This window comes from Coregonus lavaretus (genome assembly GCF_964263955.1).
Source record: "Coregonus lavaretus genome assembly, chromosome: 30".
Classification (NCBI taxonomy): Eukaryota; Metazoa; Chordata; class Actinopteri; order Salmoniformes; family Salmonidae; genus Coregonus; species Coregonus lavaretus.
The window spans coordinates 16,749,901-16,768,642 of NC_140017.1; the positions used below are offsets into that span (position 1 = coordinate 16,749,901).

General features: G+C 43.0%; 1 protein-coding gene across 1 annotated transcript in view; it reads left to right on the plus strand.

Moving 5' to 3' along the window:
* LOC311105470 (alpha-2-macroglobulin-like) overlaps positions 1 to 16,445 on the plus strand; it is a 32,455-nt gene extending 16,010 nt beyond the window's left edge. Inside the window, exons 16-35 of the mRNA XM_084147642.1 lie at positions 3,205 to 3,357; positions 3,564 to 3,651; positions 3,792 to 3,975; positions 5,069 to 5,294; positions 5,445 to 5,571; positions 5,700 to 5,821; positions 7,155 to 7,206; positions 7,285 to 7,368; positions 8,833 to 9,009; positions 9,430 to 9,505; positions 9,693 to 9,849; positions 10,006 to 10,080; positions 10,493 to 10,655; positions 11,081 to 11,271; positions 11,551 to 11,766; positions 12,728 to 12,852; positions 14,972 to 15,062; positions 15,626 to 15,694; positions 15,858 to 15,966; positions 16,080 to 16,445. Of these exons, the coding sequence (XP_084003768.1) occupies positions 3,205 to 3,357; positions 3,564 to 3,651; positions 3,792 to 3,975; positions 5,069 to 5,294; positions 5,445 to 5,571; positions 5,700 to 5,821; positions 7,155 to 7,206; positions 7,285 to 7,368; positions 8,833 to 9,009; positions 9,430 to 9,505; positions 9,693 to 9,849; positions 10,006 to 10,080; positions 10,493 to 10,655; positions 11,081 to 11,271; positions 11,551 to 11,766; positions 12,728 to 12,852; positions 14,972 to 15,062; positions 15,626 to 15,694; positions 15,858 to 15,966; positions 16,080 to 16,120 (2,526 nt within the window). The 3' untranslated portion in view covers positions 16,121 to 16,445. The remainder of the gene's footprint in view (positions 1 to 3,204; positions 3,358 to 3,563; positions 3,652 to 3,791; positions 3,976 to 5,068; positions 5,295 to 5,444; positions 5,572 to 5,699; positions 5,822 to 7,154; positions 7,207 to 7,284; positions 7,369 to 8,832; positions 9,010 to 9,429; positions 9,506 to 9,692; positions 9,850 to 10,005; positions 10,081 to 10,492; positions 10,656 to 11,080; positions 11,272 to 11,550; positions 11,767 to 12,727; positions 12,853 to 14,971; positions 15,063 to 15,625; positions 15,695 to 15,857; positions 15,967 to 16,079) is intronic.
* The last annotated feature ends 2,297 nt before the right edge of the window (positions 16,446 to 18,742 follow it).

The window sequence follows — 18,742 nt, forward strand, 5'->3', positions numbered from 1 at the left end:
TCTGGGTTGTGTTTATTAGTGCAATTTTAACCCTCAAACTACTAACATACAGTGCCTTCGGAAAGTATTCAGACCCCTTGACTCTTTCCACATTTTGTTACGTTACAGCCTTACTCTAAAACGGATTAAATAAATACAAATCCTCAGCAATCTACACGCAATACCCCATAATGACAAAACGTAAACAGGTTTTTAGAATTTTTTGCAAATGTATTAAAAAAACAACATAAATGCCTTATTTACATAAGTATTCAGACCCTTTGCTATGAGACTTGAAATTGAACTCAGGTGCATCCATTGATCATCCTTGAGATGTCTCTACAACTTAATTGGACATGATTTGGAAAGGCACACACCTGTCTATATAAGGTCCCACAGTTGACAGTGCATGTCCAAGCAAAAACCAAGCCATGAGGTCGAAAGAATTGTCCGTAGAGCTCAGAGACAGGATTGTGTTGAGGCACAGATCTGGGGAAGAGTACCCAAAAATGTCTGCAGCATTGAAGGTCCTCAAGAACACAGTGGCCTCCATCAGTCTTAAATGGAAGAAGTTTGGAACCACCAAAACTCTTCCTAGAGCTGGCCGCCTGGACAAACTGAGCAATCGGGGGAGAAGGGCCTTGGTCAGGGAGGTGACCAAGAACCCAATGGTCACTCTGACAGAGATCTAGAGTTCCACTGTGGATATGGGAAAACTTTCCAGAAGGACAACCATCTCTGCAGCGCTCCACCAATCAGGCCTTTATGGTGGAGTGGCCAGACAGAAACCACTCCTCAGTAAAAGGCACATGACAGCCCGCTTGGAGTTTGCCAAAAGGCACCTAAAGACTCTCAGACCATGAGAAACAAGATTCTCTGGTCTGATGAAACCAAGATTAAACTCTTTGGCCTGAATGCCAAGCGTCACGTCTGGCACCATCTGGCACCATCCCTACGGTGAAGCATGATGGTGGCAGCATTATGCTGTGAGGATGTTTTTCAGTAGTAGGGACAGGGAGACTAGTCAGAATCGAGATCAACGATGAACATAGCAAAGTACAGAGAGATCCTTGATGAAAACCTGCTCCAGAGCGCTCAGGACCTTGGGCTGGGGCGAAGGTTCACTTTCCAATAGGACAATGACTCTAAGCACACAGCCAAGACAACGCAGGAGTAGCTTCGGGACAAGTCTCTGAATGTCCTTGAGTGGCCCAGCCAGAGCCCGGACTTGAACCCGATCGTACATCTCTGGAGAGACCAGAAAATAGCTGTGCAGCAACGCTCCTCATCCAATCTGAGAGCGCTTGAGAGGATCTGTAGAGAAGAATGGGAGAAACTCCCCAAATACAGGTGTGCCAAGCTTGTAGCGTCATACCCAAGAAGACTCAAGGCTGTAATCGCTGACAAAGGTGCTTCAACAAAGTACTGAGTAAAGGGTCTGAATAATTATGTAAATGTGATATTTCCTTTTTTTATTTTATTTTATACACTACCGGTCAAACGTTTTGGAACACCTGCTCATTCAAGGGGTGACTACCTCATGAAGCTGGTTGAGAGAATGCCAAGAGTGTGCAAAGCTGTCATCAAGTCAAAGGGTGGCTATTTGAAAAATCTCAAATATAAAATATATTTTGATTTGTTTAACACTTTTTTGGTTACTACATGATTCCATATGTGTTATTTCATAGTTTTGATGTCTTCACTATTATTCTACAATGTAGAAAATAGTAAAAAGAAAGAAAAACCCTTGAATGAATAGGTGTTCTAAAACTTTTGACCGGTAGTGTATATTAGCAAACATTTCTAAAAACCTGTTTTTGCTTTGTCATTATGGGGTATTGTGTGTAGATTGAATAAGGCTGTAACCTAAAGAAATGTGGAAAAAGTCAAGGGGTCTGAATACTCTCCGAAAGCACTGTATTTTACTTACATGGATTACCAACTGGGGACATTTTGACCCCAAGAAGAAACTATTGGGAAAAATAACAATCATAGCAAAATATCAACTTAATTGCTATCAAAACATCATTAGACATTTCAATAATGTTATGTATAAATTTTTTATAAATGTAATATTCTGTCAAACGAAAATATATATTTTTCCTGCTTTTTCCAACGTATAATCCACATAAGTACTAAAAAGACAATTTACCATAATTTGATTACAGCATTATTTCGATTTTAGAATTTTGAAGTAAATACTAATTTAGTCATATTTATGTGATAAAAACGATATAAACATAGCCGAGCACATAAGGTGCTTCATTTCTGTCTATCTTGTCAAAATCACTGCTACGGGTCCCCCCTCCACCCTCTGAGGATATGTATAACTTAATATTATATCTCCAGAGAAACTTTTCTGAGATTACACACCTATACAGCTCTCTGTGTAGATTCAGAGTGTACCTAAGTTCAGTATTGCAGTTCTATCCAGTATTTAGACCATTGGCAGACTTTTTATACGGGGCGGCAGGTAGCTTAGTGGTTAAGAGCGTTGTGCCAGTAACCGAAAGGTCGCTGGTTCTAATCCCCGAGCCGACTAGGTGAAAGATCTGTCGATGTGCCCTTGAGCAAGGCACTTAACCCTAATTGCTCATGTAAGTCGCTCTGGATAAGAGCGTCTGCTAAATGACAAATAATAAATAATAATAATAATAATATACTAGTGGCAGATTTTTATATGCAGAAAAGTCAAGTAATTTTGGTTTTGTACACATACATAAAATATGTGGCGTAAAAAAGTACAATCTTAGGCAAGTACATTTGGAACTATAGCTCTGCAGATTATCTGTATATCTTGTCAAAATCATTGATACAGGTCTCCCTCCACCCTCTGGTGGTATGGATAATTTATTATTATGTCTACAGAGAAAAATATTATAATAAAGGTCCTATAGATCTCATTTCTATAGGCAGAATTAGGTGTTTTGGGCTGGGGTCAAAATGACCCAAAAGTCTATATTGATACAGAAACACTAAACAATAATTTAGATTTATGAAGAACAAGTTGATTGTCAAAATCATGAAACATTTAAAGAATTGAATAAACCACATTTGGGCTAAGATAAAAAATATGCCTCTGGGGTCAAAATTACCCCAGTCGGTAGTATGAGGGTTAAAGACGTTTAGCAAGTCCAAGTGATCCCTCCCCGTTTCAGTCTGTTTTCTTCTGTTTGGTGCCCAATGAACAAGGTCATGTCACGTCTCCTCATTATCCCATTCCAGATATTTGCTTTGTTACCAGTCAAGGAGACAACATACATTCCCTACGAGCTTGAAGATCCAGTAGCATGTTTACGTGTAAGACCAAGGAGATATGTAATGCCATTCCCAAATGGACCATCTGAGGAGAAAAATCATCCTCATGAAGTTTTTCAGGTAACTTCTGTTTTCTCTTAACTTGAAACCTCTTTTCCTCTCTCGTAAGAATCAGTTACCATACTGTTACCATGCGTACGTCTTCTTAAATTATGAATTGCTAAACTACCCTGTTTGAGGCTAAAAAATACATACAGAATAGAAACATAGAACTCAGAGATATAAATTAATATTGAGCTCTCTTGTTTTTTATCTAACATTTCTAGAAACTGGGACTGAAGTTGGCAACTAATCTGGTATTAAGAGTACCTTTCTGCCTCAGTTACAAGGGGCGACAGTACTACCAGCCCTATGGTGAGATATCCTCCTTACCACTGCTTACTCTCGTCATTGCCAGAAGTATTCAGTGAATCTTGGGAAATGCATGGCTTTTGGTTTGACCAGGCTCATTCTAACACCAGAATAATGATGACTATGTTTTGTTTTATTGGTAGGCTACACTCCCTACTCTATGACAATGTCCAGACTTAGACCGGGTGCAGCGGGTCTGGGATTTCCTCAAACTGGACTTCATGGAGCACCCAGTGTCGGATTTGGTGCCGCTCCACCTCCGCCACCCATAGAGACGGTCCGTACGTTCTTCCCCGAGACATGGATATGGGATCTTGTGGAAGTTGGGTAAGTGCACTGCACAGTGAGGCTAACTTCGGGTGAAAGCCCTCTTAGCTCTTGCCTAATATCAACACATACAGTAGTTGTGTAGATTAGGAACCTGTACCTCTTTAATAATTAAGGTGTATTACAGAGTAGGGGAGATTGGGGTAAGTTGAGCCATTTTTTACATTCAGTATTACTTCATCAAGGAAATTATAGTATTCTTTCTAACAAACATTTACATATATTTCTGGATGTTGTGTATCCCTGGAAATAATCAGAATTCATGTAAACAATACAGTTTTGAAAACATAGCTTGTCCAAAAAATAAGTGGTCTCTTGGCACAACTTACCCCGGGTATGGGGTAAGTTGAGCCCGGGACATGGTAAGTTAAGCCCTTACAAATTTCTGTACTGAATGAAATAGTACCACTACCTTTTTAAAACCATGTCTATATTTATTACCCAAACACAATTCAACACAATCACAATGGCTTTTTTGTTAAACATCTTTTAACACACGCTTAACACCTGACAAACTTTTGTAAACACTTTTACCATTGCCTTGCTTTACACCTGGAATGAAAACACTACAATTTTCTTAACTTGCCATTGGCTCAACCCTTGGCTAAACTTACCCCAAGGCATATGTTTTGAGTAGATTAGCCCATACAGCTACAAGGAAGCAATGCCATGCTAGGTTTAGGACCTCAAGTTGAAGCTTATAGAGACCCCAACTGATGTATAGAACAATCTTTAAATTATCTACTTTGGTTTAGATACAAGCATCATGTGGTTTCTTCCTTCAAAGACTCCATGAAATAATGACCTCTTCCTAACTATTTGGTCAAATGATTAATTTTGTGTGTGGTTTCCAAGAAACAGTAGTGGCTAAACTTACCCCATTTGGCTCAACTTGCCCCACTCTCCCCTATGCCCGATTTCTCTCAGGGAAGAGGTCCTCTGACCTCAATCGGACTCGGACTTAGATTAACCTTAAATACATAAAGAATTATGAAAAATAAACAGTGTTCAAAGAATTTGTAAAGTCATACTCCATTGTTCTCTATGGGACACTTAGTTGCTTTCTGTTTGAACTCTGACCTCTGTATTACAGGGAGTCTGGATCAGCAGACGTGTTCCTCACGGTCCCAGACACCATCACCACCTGGGAGACAGAGGCCTTCTGCCTGGCCCCTGGCGGCTTTGGTCTAGCTCCTCCGGTGGAGATCACTGTCTTCCAGCCCTTCTTCCTAGAGCTCACCCTGCCCTACTCCATCCTCCGTGGAGAGCACTTTGAGCTGAAGGCCTCTGTGTTCAACTACCTGTCTAAGTGCATCATGGTACGACACTGCATCCTGATCGTTTCTTGAGTTGTTTCATGAGTTTCTTGTGTTTTGTTTTGTTGCAGTTTGCCTAGTCAGTGTTTTATTACACATAGGGTATCATTCTTGGGTTTTCCATTTTTTCTTACAATTGTTCCTATTTGGCAGGTTTCTGTAATTCCGGCTCACTCTTTAGACTACACTCTCACATCCCTGAATAATGTCCAGTACTCATCATGCTTGTGTGCCAATGGACAAAAGACCTTCAGTTGGACAATAGCACCCTCTGTCTTGGGTAAGTCGCCAGTCTTCATTCAACTGTTCAAACAGCAGAATGGATGTCAACCTGAGTTGTGTTCTCTCAGTCACCGTATTGGATGTTGTGTAACCTGTGCCGCACTCTGTCTGTCAATGTGTGTGTAGGGGTTGTGAATGTGACCGTTAGTGCAGAGGCTGTCCAATCCCACATTGCTTGTAACAATGAGATTGTGAACGTACCGGATAGAGGACGCATCGACACAGTCACACAGAGCCTGCTGGTGAAGGTATGTAGTTTACTGCTGTTATGGAACGTACTGTTAGGTTGTACAGATACTTTTGGTCATGTAGTGTATGTGGACAGCTGCTCGTCGAACATCTCATGGGCATTAATATGAAGTTGGTCCCCCCACTTTGCTGCTGTAACAGCCTCGACTCTTCCGGGAAGGCTTTCCCGTAGATGTTGGAACACTTGCTTCCATTAAGCCACAAGAGCATTAGTGAGGTCGGGCACTGATGTTGGGTGATTAGGCCTGGCTCGCAGTCGGCGTTCCAATTCATCCCAAATGTGTTCGATGGGGTTGAGGTCAGGGCTCTGTGCAGGCCAGTCAAGTTCTTCCACACCGATCTCAACAAACCATTTCAGTATGGTCCCCGCTTTGTGCACGGGGGCATTGTCATGCTGAAACGGGAAAGGGCCTTCCCCAAACTGTTGCCACAAAGTTGGAAGCACAGAATCGTCTAGAATGCTGTAGCGTTAGTTCCCTTCACTGGAACTAAGGGGCCTTGCCCGAACCATGAAAAACAGCCCTGGACCATTATTCCTCCTCCACCAAACTTTCCAGTTGGCTCTATGCATTTAGCCAGGTAGCGTTCTCCTGGCATCCGCCAAACCCAGATTTGTCCGTCGGACTGCCAGATGGAAAAGCTTGATGCATCACTCCAGAGAACGCGTTTCCACTGCTCCAGAGTCCAATGGCGGCGAGCTTTACACCATTCCAGCCGACGCTTGGCATTGTGTATGGTAATCTTAGGCTTGTGTGCGGCTGCTTGACCATGGAAACCCATTTCATGAAGCTCCCAACAAACAGTTATTGTGCTGACGTTGCTTCCAGAGAGGCAGTTTAGAACTCTGTAGTTATTTTTATTTGCTACCTGCTTCAGCGGTCCCATTCTGTGAGCTTGTGTGGCCTACCACTTTGCGGTTGAGCTGTTGTTGCTCCTAGACATTTCCACTTCACAATAACAGCAGTTACAGTTAACCGGGGCAGCTCTAGCAGGGCAGAAATTTGACAAACTGACTTGTTGGAAAGGTGGCATCCTATGACGGTGCCACGTTGAAAGTCACTCAGCTGTTCAGTAAGGCCATTCTACTGCCAATGTTTGTCTATGGAGATTGCATGGCTTTGTGTTCGATTTTATATGCCTGTCAGCAAAAGGTGTGGCTGAAATAGTGTAACTGCCTCTGACTGAACATTCTCTCTCTCTCTCTCTCTCTCTCTCTCTCTCTCTCTCTCTCTCTCTCTCTCTCTCTCTCTCTCTCTCTCTCTCTCTCTCTTCTCTCTCTCTCGTCCCCTCTCTCTCTCTTCCCCCCTCTCTCTCTCTCTCTCTCTCTCTCAGGCTGAGGGAACAGAGAAGACCGACACCTACAACTGGTTGCTGTGTCCAACTGGTCAGTAATGCATGAACGTTGAATGTTCACTTTGATTGAACTGATCATTTCTATTCATCCTATCATCTGTGTCCACAGGAGAAACTCTGACAGAGGAGGTGGAACTGCAACTCCCCAAGAATGTGGTGGATGGATCTGATCGAATTTCTCTCTCAGTCCTGGGTAAAGTTAACCATAGTAATGTTTAGAGAGTGTGTATGTGGGTGCTTATATTTGTCCTATTTCACACATGTGTAAGTGAGTATTAACCCCCATGTGTGAATTGGAAATGTGTTTTTTGCATATCTCACTCTCCCTGAGACACCCTCGGAGAGTGGGGTCATGGCCAGGGTCTGCCATTATTAACAGCAACCCTGGAGCAATTAGGGTTAAGTGCCTTGCTCAGGGGCACATCAACAGATTTTTCACGTTGTCGCTCTGGGATTTGAACTACCCACTGGGCACACCACGTCATTTCAAAGTGAAAATTAGAGTAATATTTGGTTGAGGCCATAAGACTGCCCCCCTTTTGTTTTTACACTTCTGCTACTCACTGTTTATTATCTATGCATAGTGACGACTAACCTGTACCCCCACACATTGACTCGGTACCGGTACCCCCTGTATATAAACTCATTATTGTTATTTTATTGTATTACTTTTTTCATTGTTTTCTTAACTGCATTGTTGGTTAAGGGCTTGTAAGTAAGCATTTCATGGTAAGGTCTACACCTGTTGTATTTGGCGCATGTGACAAATATAATTTGATTTTGATTTGATTTGACATTGATCAATGAGATTTCAACCTTTATTCACCCACTCAAAAAGCACATCCAGAAGTTTGTTGAATTCCCAACGTTATCACTATGCCTTCAAACATCTAAAAGCACAACCAAATTCCAATGAAAAAACGATGTCTGATTTTTGGTTTAGTTGTCATCTAAATGTGTTATCAGAGTGCTCAACATAGTTCAAATGGGAATACAATGTCAGATATTTTGTATTTATATGACAACTTAATGTGTTATCACTATGCTTAGTCTAATAGCAAAACCAAATGACCTGGATTGCAGTTGAGATTACATTAAAAGTACATAGTGCAAGTGATCAGATTCTGCACTGATTATTATAGCAATGGTGAAGATTCCCACAGACCTACGACCTTTGCATGCTATGTTGAACATGCACGCTTTCTATGATTACAAATGAAGACGTTTAATAGTAACAGTAACCTGAAAATGTAGCCATGTTTTAAAGAAATGGTTTTAACCCTCCCGTTGTCCTAGGGTCAAAATGACCCGCCACTATGTTGAACCAACTTTATTTAATTTTTATATTTTTTGGATCATTTGTGAGAAGGAGGCAGTGATACTTTCTTTAAAGTCTCACTGCCTCCTTCTCACAAATGATCCCCAAAATATAAAAATTAAATAAAGTTGGTTCAACACAGTGGCGGGTCATTTTGACCCTAGGACAACGGGAGGGTTAAAAAGATAGTGGTAATATTTCATTCAGTACCAAAATGTGTACATGGCTTAATTTACCCTGTCCCGTGGCTCAATTTACCACAAAGCAACCCTTCTCCAGTGATAATGTTGCTGCTTGCTAAAGAGGACAGTCTTACAGAAATCCCATGTTTCTCTGTAGGGGACATCCTGGGTCGGGCCCTCAAGAACCTGGATGGACTGTTGAAGATGCCGTATGGGTGTGGTGAGCAGAATATGGCTCTCCTCGCCCCCAATATCTACATCCTGGAGTACCTGAGGAACACAGAGCAGCTCACTCCAGCCATCCGAGACAAGGCCACCAAGTTCCTCACTAGTGGTAAGAGAGTCCCTCAAAATATGGGTCGTATTCATTGGGCACCAAATGGAAGAAAACTGTCAAACAGGGCTGGATCTGTCCAGAATGAGCCCTTTGTTTTCATTTTCCATTGAAGAACATTTTTAAATGTTTCACCACGGTATGCTCTAGTGACTACGACCCTGCTATCACGTAAATGACAGAGTATCACTGACCCAACACATGTAGGAACTTCCAGATGTTTTCCCACTAAAATCGTTTGATCATAGAACATTGAGGCTGGATTCCAAATGGCACCATATTGCCTACACAGTGTATTATGTTTTTTCCTGGCAAAACTAGTACACCTTATAGGGAATAGGGTGCCATTTGGGGCACACACTCAGTGACTATAAAAAACACATGGTCTCTTTGTTCTTCACTCTAAAAACACACCGACAGGTTACCAAAGGCAGTTGAACTACAAGCATTTTGATGGTGCATACAGCACATTTGGACAAGGCTCGGGCAACACTTGGTGAGTATTGTGTTTTTCACCTACTGGTAAACACATTATAACTGTGTCTGTTTCAATTAAGTATTATGGTATTGTCTCTGACAGGGAGACCATGGATGTGACATAAGTTAAAATAAGCTGTCATTGTTTATGACAACCTTATGTGGGTATTATAACGGGACATTCAAATCAAGTTCTCTTTCCTCAGGCTGACTGCTTTTGTCTTGAGATCCTTTGGCAAAGCACAGTCTTTCATCTATATTGACCCGGCAAAAATTGAGCAATCCAAGACTTGGTTAGAACGTCGACAAGGCAAACATGGCTGTTTCATCAAATTGGGGAATCTCTTTAATAACAGAATAAAGGTATTTATATTGATAATAAACTGATAGAAGATGTAAGAAGATGTAGTTGTATGTCTCGTCAGACCAGCCATAAAATTGTGAATGATGATTTCAACAGAATTGTATCAGGCTAAATACAGTTTATACACGTTTTAGTATTTTGACATTGTTTTGTAGGGTGGGGTGACAGATGAAGTCACACTGACGGCCTACATCACTGCTTCAATGCTGGAGCTCAACATGTCAGTGTCGGTAAGTAGCATCTCCACATAACCATTGTTTCTCACTACAACAATGTCCATTACAGGCAACTGAATTAGCCTCCTATATGAAGACTGTTGTGTACCTCTTACATCAACTGTCATCTACAATGTAATGAGTTGTGTATTGTGTATTTAAAATTCACAGTTAAATAATGTTTTTCTCTCAAAGTAGCCTATGCAATAAGTATAAGAATATGTTACCATAAGCAGATCTAAATGGTATTGTGCTGTTAAAACTGAGTAGGCTTAGTTACTACTGTAAACTGAAAAACTAGAAGTGCTTCAGCATGAATGTCTGTAGCCTAGTCCCAGATCTGTTTGTATTGTCATGCCAGTACAAACAGATCTGGGACCAGGCTAACATGTCTCTTAACTTGTTGCTCTGTTATTCTGTGCTCCAGGATCCTGTTGTGTATGGCAGCTTGTCTTGCCTGAGGAACTCCACCAGTGATTTGTCCAACACCTACACTACTGCTCTGCTGGCCTACACCTTTACCCTGGCAGGGGACATGGAGACCCGGGCCCAGCTTCTGCAGCACCTGGACACGATCGCATTACAAGAGGGTGAGACATATCCTGGTCCAAGATCTGTTTGTGCTATCTTGACATAATAGAGTTAGTCAATGGAGTAATCCCAATAGTGCAAACCCTCCGCCCGTCTGGCTCTCCAAATAGGCCCAATCAAACACCCAAAGCATTTTATAGAACACAAATACAATTTGAACTCAGTTTTTGTCCAAAAATTCATTGTGGGGGTCAGAGAAGAACTGTGTATCCTGTATAGTGATGAATAAGCTAGCCCCTATTTTCTCTCTCTGTGTGTTTGTGTGTGTTTGTGTCTGTGTGTGTTTGTGTGTGTGTGTGTGTTTGTGTGAGTTTGTGTGTGTGTGTGTGTCTGTGTGTGTGTGTGTGTGTGTGTGTGTGTGTGTGTGTGTGTGTGTGTGTGTGTGTGTGTGTGTGTGTGTGCGCGCGCACTCCTCGTCCCTCAGGGGGTCTCCTGCACTGGACTCAGACCTCCTCAGAGACCTCAGCCTCCCTGGCAGTGGAGATCAGCTCCTACGTTCTGCTGGCTTCCCTCAGTGCCTCTCCTCTGTCTACCATTGACCTGGGCTACTCCTCCCGCATCGTCAGGTGGCTGGTGAGGCAGCAGAACGCCTACGGAGGCTTCTCCTCCACACAGGTATACTTCCAAAACACCTCTGGTCCGAAATGGCACCCTGTGCTGTGCACTAGTAATGAGGCATTATTACCTTGACTTTTACCAGATCACAGGCATGTGTGTGCTTCTTGTCATGTCAAGCCTGATGAGTCTAACTTCCACCTAGGCTAGAAATCATAATGGATGGAAATGGGAAATAGTCACTCTAGGAACTGACCAATGTAAAAATCTACCCTTTCTGTAAAATGGGATAGCTTCATTCATTTTGAACAGATTTGTCTGTGTTCTATTGCTGTTTAGGACACAGTGGTGGCCCTCCAGGCCCTAGCTCTCTACTCCACCAGGGTGTTCAGTAGAGAGGGCACCAGCACAGTGACAGTACAGTCTCCCAGTGGGGGACAGCACCTTTTCGAAGTGAACCAAAACAACAAGCTTCTCTACCAGGAGAGGGCGATGCAGGACACAGAAGGGAAGTACAGTGTGGAAGTGAAGGGCAGTGCTTGTGCCTCAGTGCAGGTCAGTGAATATACATCTCTCCTCCCAATCCTATGTTGCCAAAATACGGTTTAATCTATTTCTAAAGATACAGTCTGGGAATGTTTTTTCTGCAAAACAGCAGCCCTGTGCCACTTGATTTGGTATACAGCTGAGGCAGTGGAGGCTGCTGAGGGGAGGACGGCACATAATAATGGGTGGAACAGAGCAAATGGAATAGCATCAAACACATGGACACCATGTGTTTGATGTATTTGCTACCATTCCACTAATGCCGCTCCAGCCATTACCACGAGCCTGTCCTCCCCAATTAAGGTGCCACCAACCTCCTGTGACCTGAGGGATGGGGCTGGGGAAATGTAACTCCTCAAGAACCATTGTTATATTATTCAAGACTCAATGGTTACAATTGAAGAGGAAGGCCCTCAAAATTGTCAAAGACTCCAGCCACCACAGTCATAGACTGTTCTCTCTGCTACTGCACAGAAAGCGGGAGTGCCAAGTCTAGGTCCAAAAGACTTCTCAACAGCTTCTATCCCCAAGCCATAAGACTCCTGAACAGCTAATCATGGCTACCCAGACTATTTGCACTGCCCCCCCAGCCCATCTTTTTACGCTGCTGCTACTCTGTTAATTATTTATGCATAGTCACTTTAACTCTACCCACATGTACATATTACTTCAACTACCTCAACTAGCCGGTGCCCCCGCACATTGACTCTGCACCGGTACCCCCCTGTATATATAGCCTCCCTACTGTTATTTTATTTTACTTCTGCTCTTTTTTTCTCAACACTTTTTTTTGGTTAAGGGCTGTAAGTAAGCATTTCACTGTAATGTCTGCACCTGTTGCATGTGGCCAATACAATTTTATTTTATTTTATTTGATTTGAATAATTGAAGTAACCATCATACAGATATCCAGAGCCCAGACTGTTGATTGAAGAAGCCTCTCCTGACTTTTTCTATTTTTCTTTCCCAGGTGGCGCTCCACTACAACATCCCTACTCCTACTGACAGCACAACGCTCAGCATCAAGGTGAAGCCAGAGGTCGACTGCAACAGCAACTCTTTGAGACCCAGAGTCACGCTAAAACTTCAGTCTCAGTAAGAATGAATGGCCATTTGCATTCACAAAGCATTCTTTGAATACGTTTATCAATGACACTCCAAAGTGTTATTATGGAGCATGTCTTCCAGAATGGACTTGGCCCAAATTACTTGGTTTCCTATTGGTTTTTTAACTTCTAGTTTTTACCACAGGAGGTTGGTGGCACCTTAATTGGCGAGAACGGGCTCGTGGTAATGGCTGGAGCAGAATAGGTGGAATTGTATCAAATTGTCACGCCCTGGCTCTGGGGACACTGTTATGTTGAGCCAGGGTGTGTAATTCTATGTTTGTATTTCTATGTTGGCCTGAGTGACTCCCAATCAGAGGCAACGAGTGTCAGCTGGTTGTCTCTGATTGGGAGCCATATTTAACTGTCTGTCTTTCACTTTGTGTTTGTGGTTTCTTGTTCCGTGTTGGTTGGTTTATGTAACCAGGGACGTCACGTTTTCGTTTTGTTCGTGTGTTCATTCAAGTTTAATAAAATGTTCGCATTCAACGCTGCGCCTTGGTCCTCCTCTCTCGTAAACGATCGTGACAGAAGAAACCACCAAGATGTGACCAAGCAGCGTGTCCAGGAGCCATCGCCAGAGAGATCCCTAACAGATCTCCTTCGCCTCCTCGACTGGGTCAAGCCGAGTGAGGAAGAGAAGGGCTTGACATTATGGCAGAAGGGCGAAAGGCTGGCGAGGGACATGGAGACCTGGTCCACGGGTAGGGGAGACGCCCAGAACATTTTTAGGGGGGGGCTAACGCCGTGGACGACGGGCCAGCAGGAGACCGCGGCAGAGCGGCCCAGCGGATTGGCAGAGGAGGCCGCCAGGTTACGGGGGCCACTGGTCGAAGAGGGGGTGGAAGATGTAGAGGCACGGCGAGAGGTACTGGCGTGTGTTGCCAGTCCGGTCCGGCCTGTTCCTGATCCCCACGTAGGGCCAGTGGTGTGTGTTCCCAGTACGGTCCGGCCTGTTCCTGCCACTCGCACCAAGTCTGTGGTGCGTTTCGTCAGCCCTGTCCGGCCCGTTCCTGCTCTCCGCACCAAGTCTGTGGTGCGCGTCGCCAGCCCAGTCCGGCCCGTTCCTGCTCCCCGCACCAAGTCTGTGGTGCGTTTCGTCAGCCCAGTCCGGCCCTTTCCTGCTCTCCGCACCAAGTCTGAGGTGCGCGTCGCCAGCCCAGTCCGGCCCATTCCTGCTCCCCGCACCAAGTCTGTGGTGCGTATCGTCAGCCCTGTCCGGCCCGCTCCTGCTCCCCACACCAAGCCAGTGGTGTGCGTCGTCAGTCCAGCACGGCCCGTGCCTGTTCCCCACACCAAGCCAGTGGTGTGCGTCGTCGGTCCGGCATGGCCCGTGCCTGTTCCACTGGTGCCTGGTCCGGCACCGGTCAGATGCGTTACGCCGGAGCTAGAGCAATCCGCTCCATCATTGTGCAGTCCAGCTCCGGCCAGCGGGGCCAGACCGGACCAGGGGTACTTTGGGGGGTTGGAGAGGGAGTGGGGATCAGGCCCGGAGCCGGATCCGCCGCCAAGGCGGAGTGCCCACCCGGTCCCTCCCCTGTGGTATTTAGTTGGCGCGGTCGGAGTCCGCGCCTTTAGGGGGGGGTACTGTCACGCCCTGGCTCTGGGGACACTGTTATGTTGAGCCAGGGTGTGTAATTCTATGTTTGTATTTCTATGTTGGCCTGAGTGACTCCCAATCAGAGGCAACGAGTGTCAGCTGGTTGTCTCTGATTGGGAGCCATATTTAACTGTCTGTCTTTCACTTTGTGTTTGTGGTTTCTTGTTCCGTGTTGGTTGGTTTATGTAACCAGGGACGTCACGTTTTCGTTTTGTTTGTGTGTTCATTCAAGTTTAATAAAATGTTCGCATTCAACGCTGCGCCTTGGTCCTCCTCTCTCGTAGACGATCGTGACACAAACACATCAAACACATGGTTTCCAGCTGTTTGATGCAATTCCATTCCAGCCATTATTATGATCCGTCCTCCTCTCAGCAGCCTCTACTGGTTTCTACCTAGGCTTGGATCAGTAACAGTTTGAAAACATATCAGGCAACCTGGTCTTTTTATGGCTAAAATAATCAAACTAGTTAACTTTGATATCACAGGCATCTCTTTGCTTTCACAGATATCATGGAAAGGAGCTGACCACCAATATGATTATAGTGGATTTGAAAATGCTGTCTGGTTTTGCCCCAGACCCAGAGTCCTTGGGGAGGGTGAGTTTTTTAAATGACATATGTTTATGGTGTTACCTGTGACCTTTTTCCATGTAGCTCTTGCCTCTCATCTGTGAACCTTTCTGATACTGACCTTTTTTGTCTATAGAATAACTATCTTCAAAGTAATGACTCGGGACGTCGGTTGTAAGATGAAAGCTTATTTTTTGTAATAATACTGGTTCACGTTACATTTTGCCACGTTAGATTCTAAAAAACAGTAAAAGAAAGTTGTTAGGATAATCACTTGTCACTTGTACATAACTGGCGCCTTCCAATTTTTGTTACTTCCTGTTGCAAGGCATTCTGATATTTGCAGTCAATAGCGTAATCCAATACTAACCAATACAACAGAAATATGTACATACTGTAGTTCATTCAATCTCCATCACATGAATTCTAATACAATTACTATTGTACATACAATATGTAAATAACTGTAAAATAAAAATATATTTAGAGACAGCTCAATGAATCAACTGTAAACATTAACTCTGTAACCCATTAAAGTTACAACATTGTCGATGCAATATGAATGATCAGTGAATGGCTTGTCTTCACAGCTGAGAGGTTCACTTCTAGTGGATCGTGTCGATACTAAAGATGACCATGTGTTAATGTACTTGAGAGAGGTGAGACCAAACCATCCATCAGTTTGAAACAGTGCACATAACACTCAATGTAATGGAATTAATTTGTGTGGAATGTCCTTCAAAGTCAGCAAAGCTGAAATTACACTTCTGCTTGGAGGGTTTAAATACTTGTAACCAAAATGCTTTTTTTTTCTCCCAACAGTTACCGTCACTATTCCAACCTTTCAACCACACCCTGGACATCATACAGGAGCTCCCAGTACAGAATCTAAAGCCTGCGGTGGTCAAGATCTACGACTACTACCAGCCAAGTAAGTTTATATCTAACCTTCCCCAAGATGTATTTTTCCCTCTTCTTTTTAGTAACATTTGGTTAACCTGTGCTCGTTTACTGAGACTTACCTGTATTTTTGGTTTTATTCAGGTGACCAGGCAGAGACAGAATATGTCTTCCCTTGCAAGTAGGGGTTACAAGCTGGTGAACTATCTGGAATTATTGGTGATGTTGAATTATTGGTAATTTTGTATAGCTGGCCTGACCCATATACTATATGTGATATACATGATTTAGTTAACTGGGTCAATATTCCTTTATTCATTTTACCTAAATGCTGGCCAATTTGTTATTAGAGAATTATTTACATGGCCCTATTCATTGTATTTGCTGCTCTGCAGATGTAAGAAGAAAATTACATTAACAGAGGTCACACATGCAACCCTTGAGGCATCTTTCAAGATCTCAAGTAAAGGATGTAACTTACTGGAATTAAAGTTTTTCATTAAAACTCTATTCTTGAGCATTTTTTCCAGATCGTTTTTGCGTGTAGGTTTTGACGTCACACTATGGCAAGAAATGAGTTCCAAGGTGTAGGCTCAGGAGACAAGGGGAATATTGAAAGGCTTTATGTAAGACAGTAAGTCTCTTCCTGTGAAACTAGTACCCATGGATGTAAATGGCCTATCCAACAGGGGGTACTTGGGAAGACTTATGAGCAATATGTAATTGGGAGTCCAGTAAACATAAAATCCAGTTCCAGAGAGCTGCAATGTGCTGTTAATCGGTGTTGCAAACTTTACGAAGGTGTGTAAATGTTCTGTCTCAATTTTGCTCAAAGCTTTTGGTTCTCAGCTTTTTTCTTCCTCCATCTGTAATCATCATGGGCCCCTGTAGTAATAATCAAGGTGTGGTTCTCTTTTATTTCTCATCAGGGAATGGGATCCAGGAAATCCACTGACTCTAAATCCCATCAACAAATATCTTACAATGGCATGCGTCCTGTCCTGATCATTCCCATAATGAGTCGTGGCTATAATCTCTATTATGAATATCTCCTAATAATTTATTGAGCTAATGGTGTGGACAAGGCATGGAAAGATGTAGTCAAAAACATCTCACAAATCTATTTAGAGAAAGAGTAACAGAACAATCGAGATAACACAAACAGATACTATAGAGCCCTGTTGTTGACAACACAGCTCACTAAATATTTTAACAAATATATCAAAACATATAATGAGAATTATGAACATATGAGTATGCTGTGAAACACAGTACTTTTGAAGAGTAGCAAGACTCCTCATGACTTAACAATGGGAAATTAAAAACGTCCTTGTTATGGGTTAACAAGTGTACATGCTGATCTGATATCAAGAAAGAGTATTCAATCACACTCCACTTTAGATGTCAATAAAATACATCCTGTTTTTTGCTCAGAGAAGCTGCAACACAAGCCCACTTGATTGGACAGTAGCTCTTTAAACCCCCTCCCCCCTCCCAACTCCTCTTATTTTTCCTTCTGCTCTCTTCATTTGTGCCCTGCCCAGCCTACAACAGTGATTCTCACATTTCTGGGCTCTTATATTGCCATATACTGTACGTATTGCATTGCTGAAGCTAGAACCACGTGAACATTGAAGACAGCCCTGAAATACAGTCAACAGCGACAACGGTAAGATAAGACAAGATCAGGGCCCGTATCTCTAAAGAATTTTTGTGCAAAAAGTGGCTCCTAGCGGCCAAATTCTAAGAAAATTCTCAGAGGCATGACGTTTTCTTAGAATTTCCCCTAAAAGTGACACGAAAATCCCAGTTAATATAAAAGCTATTCCTCAAGAGTCCTAGCGCTTAAAAGGGCTCCTAAGGCGAGATCTGCTAAGAGCAGGGAAGAGGACTTTTAGTGGCTTAGGAGTTACCCTAAGCAGCTGCACAAAATGGCCAACAGAGGAGGCAGGAGAGATGTCCTGCAAACACTGGATGACAGGGAATTATTGAGACGCTACAGATTGGATCGTGCAGGAATCATGTTTGTGGTGGATCTCCTTAGAGATGCAATTACTTCACCAACTCGACGCCACAACGCTATTACACCGGAGAAGAAAGTAATCACAGACATTGTTAAAAGCTGAGCTGTGTTACCCTCGTTAAGTTCACACTGAGTTGTAACGTTGCAATTTCTACTTCATTAAGGACAGCCCCTTGAGATAGGCCATCTTGTTTTCAATGGGGTCCATATGGAAGTGAAAGTACAAAATATGCCAGCTAGGATATTAATATGAGCAAATGAGACACAAATCATTATTTGAACAGGGTGTAATGAGCTTAAGTTTTCACATATTTTAGATTCTAATGTTAGGCTATAACCCCTACAGCTTACTATTCATTTTCCAGATATTTTCTTGAATGTGAAATATTATTTACAATTATAGTCTGCATAAGATTAGAGTGTATAATTATGTTTATTGATTTGAGGGTACATCCTTTGCTCATTATCACCAAAAGTTCATTTTCATCAAACTTGTAGGATCAACCAATCACGGCTTTTGAAATGATGACTCATACCTAGCAACGGGGTCAACCACACCTCCTCACTAAGATAGGATTTTTCATCCATTCCTGGCTCAGAGTTCACTGAAAATGTTCTGGAATCACTTCTAAGCTAAAACTCCTGGCAAGGAATTTTTAGGTTAAGTTAGGAGCTCTCTGAGAGGATTCTCAGAATCTTTAAGGATACGGGCCCAGGTGTGGCTTAAAGATGGCGGACTGAACACAGCGGTGCAGTTCACGTCAAGATAAACACATAATATTCA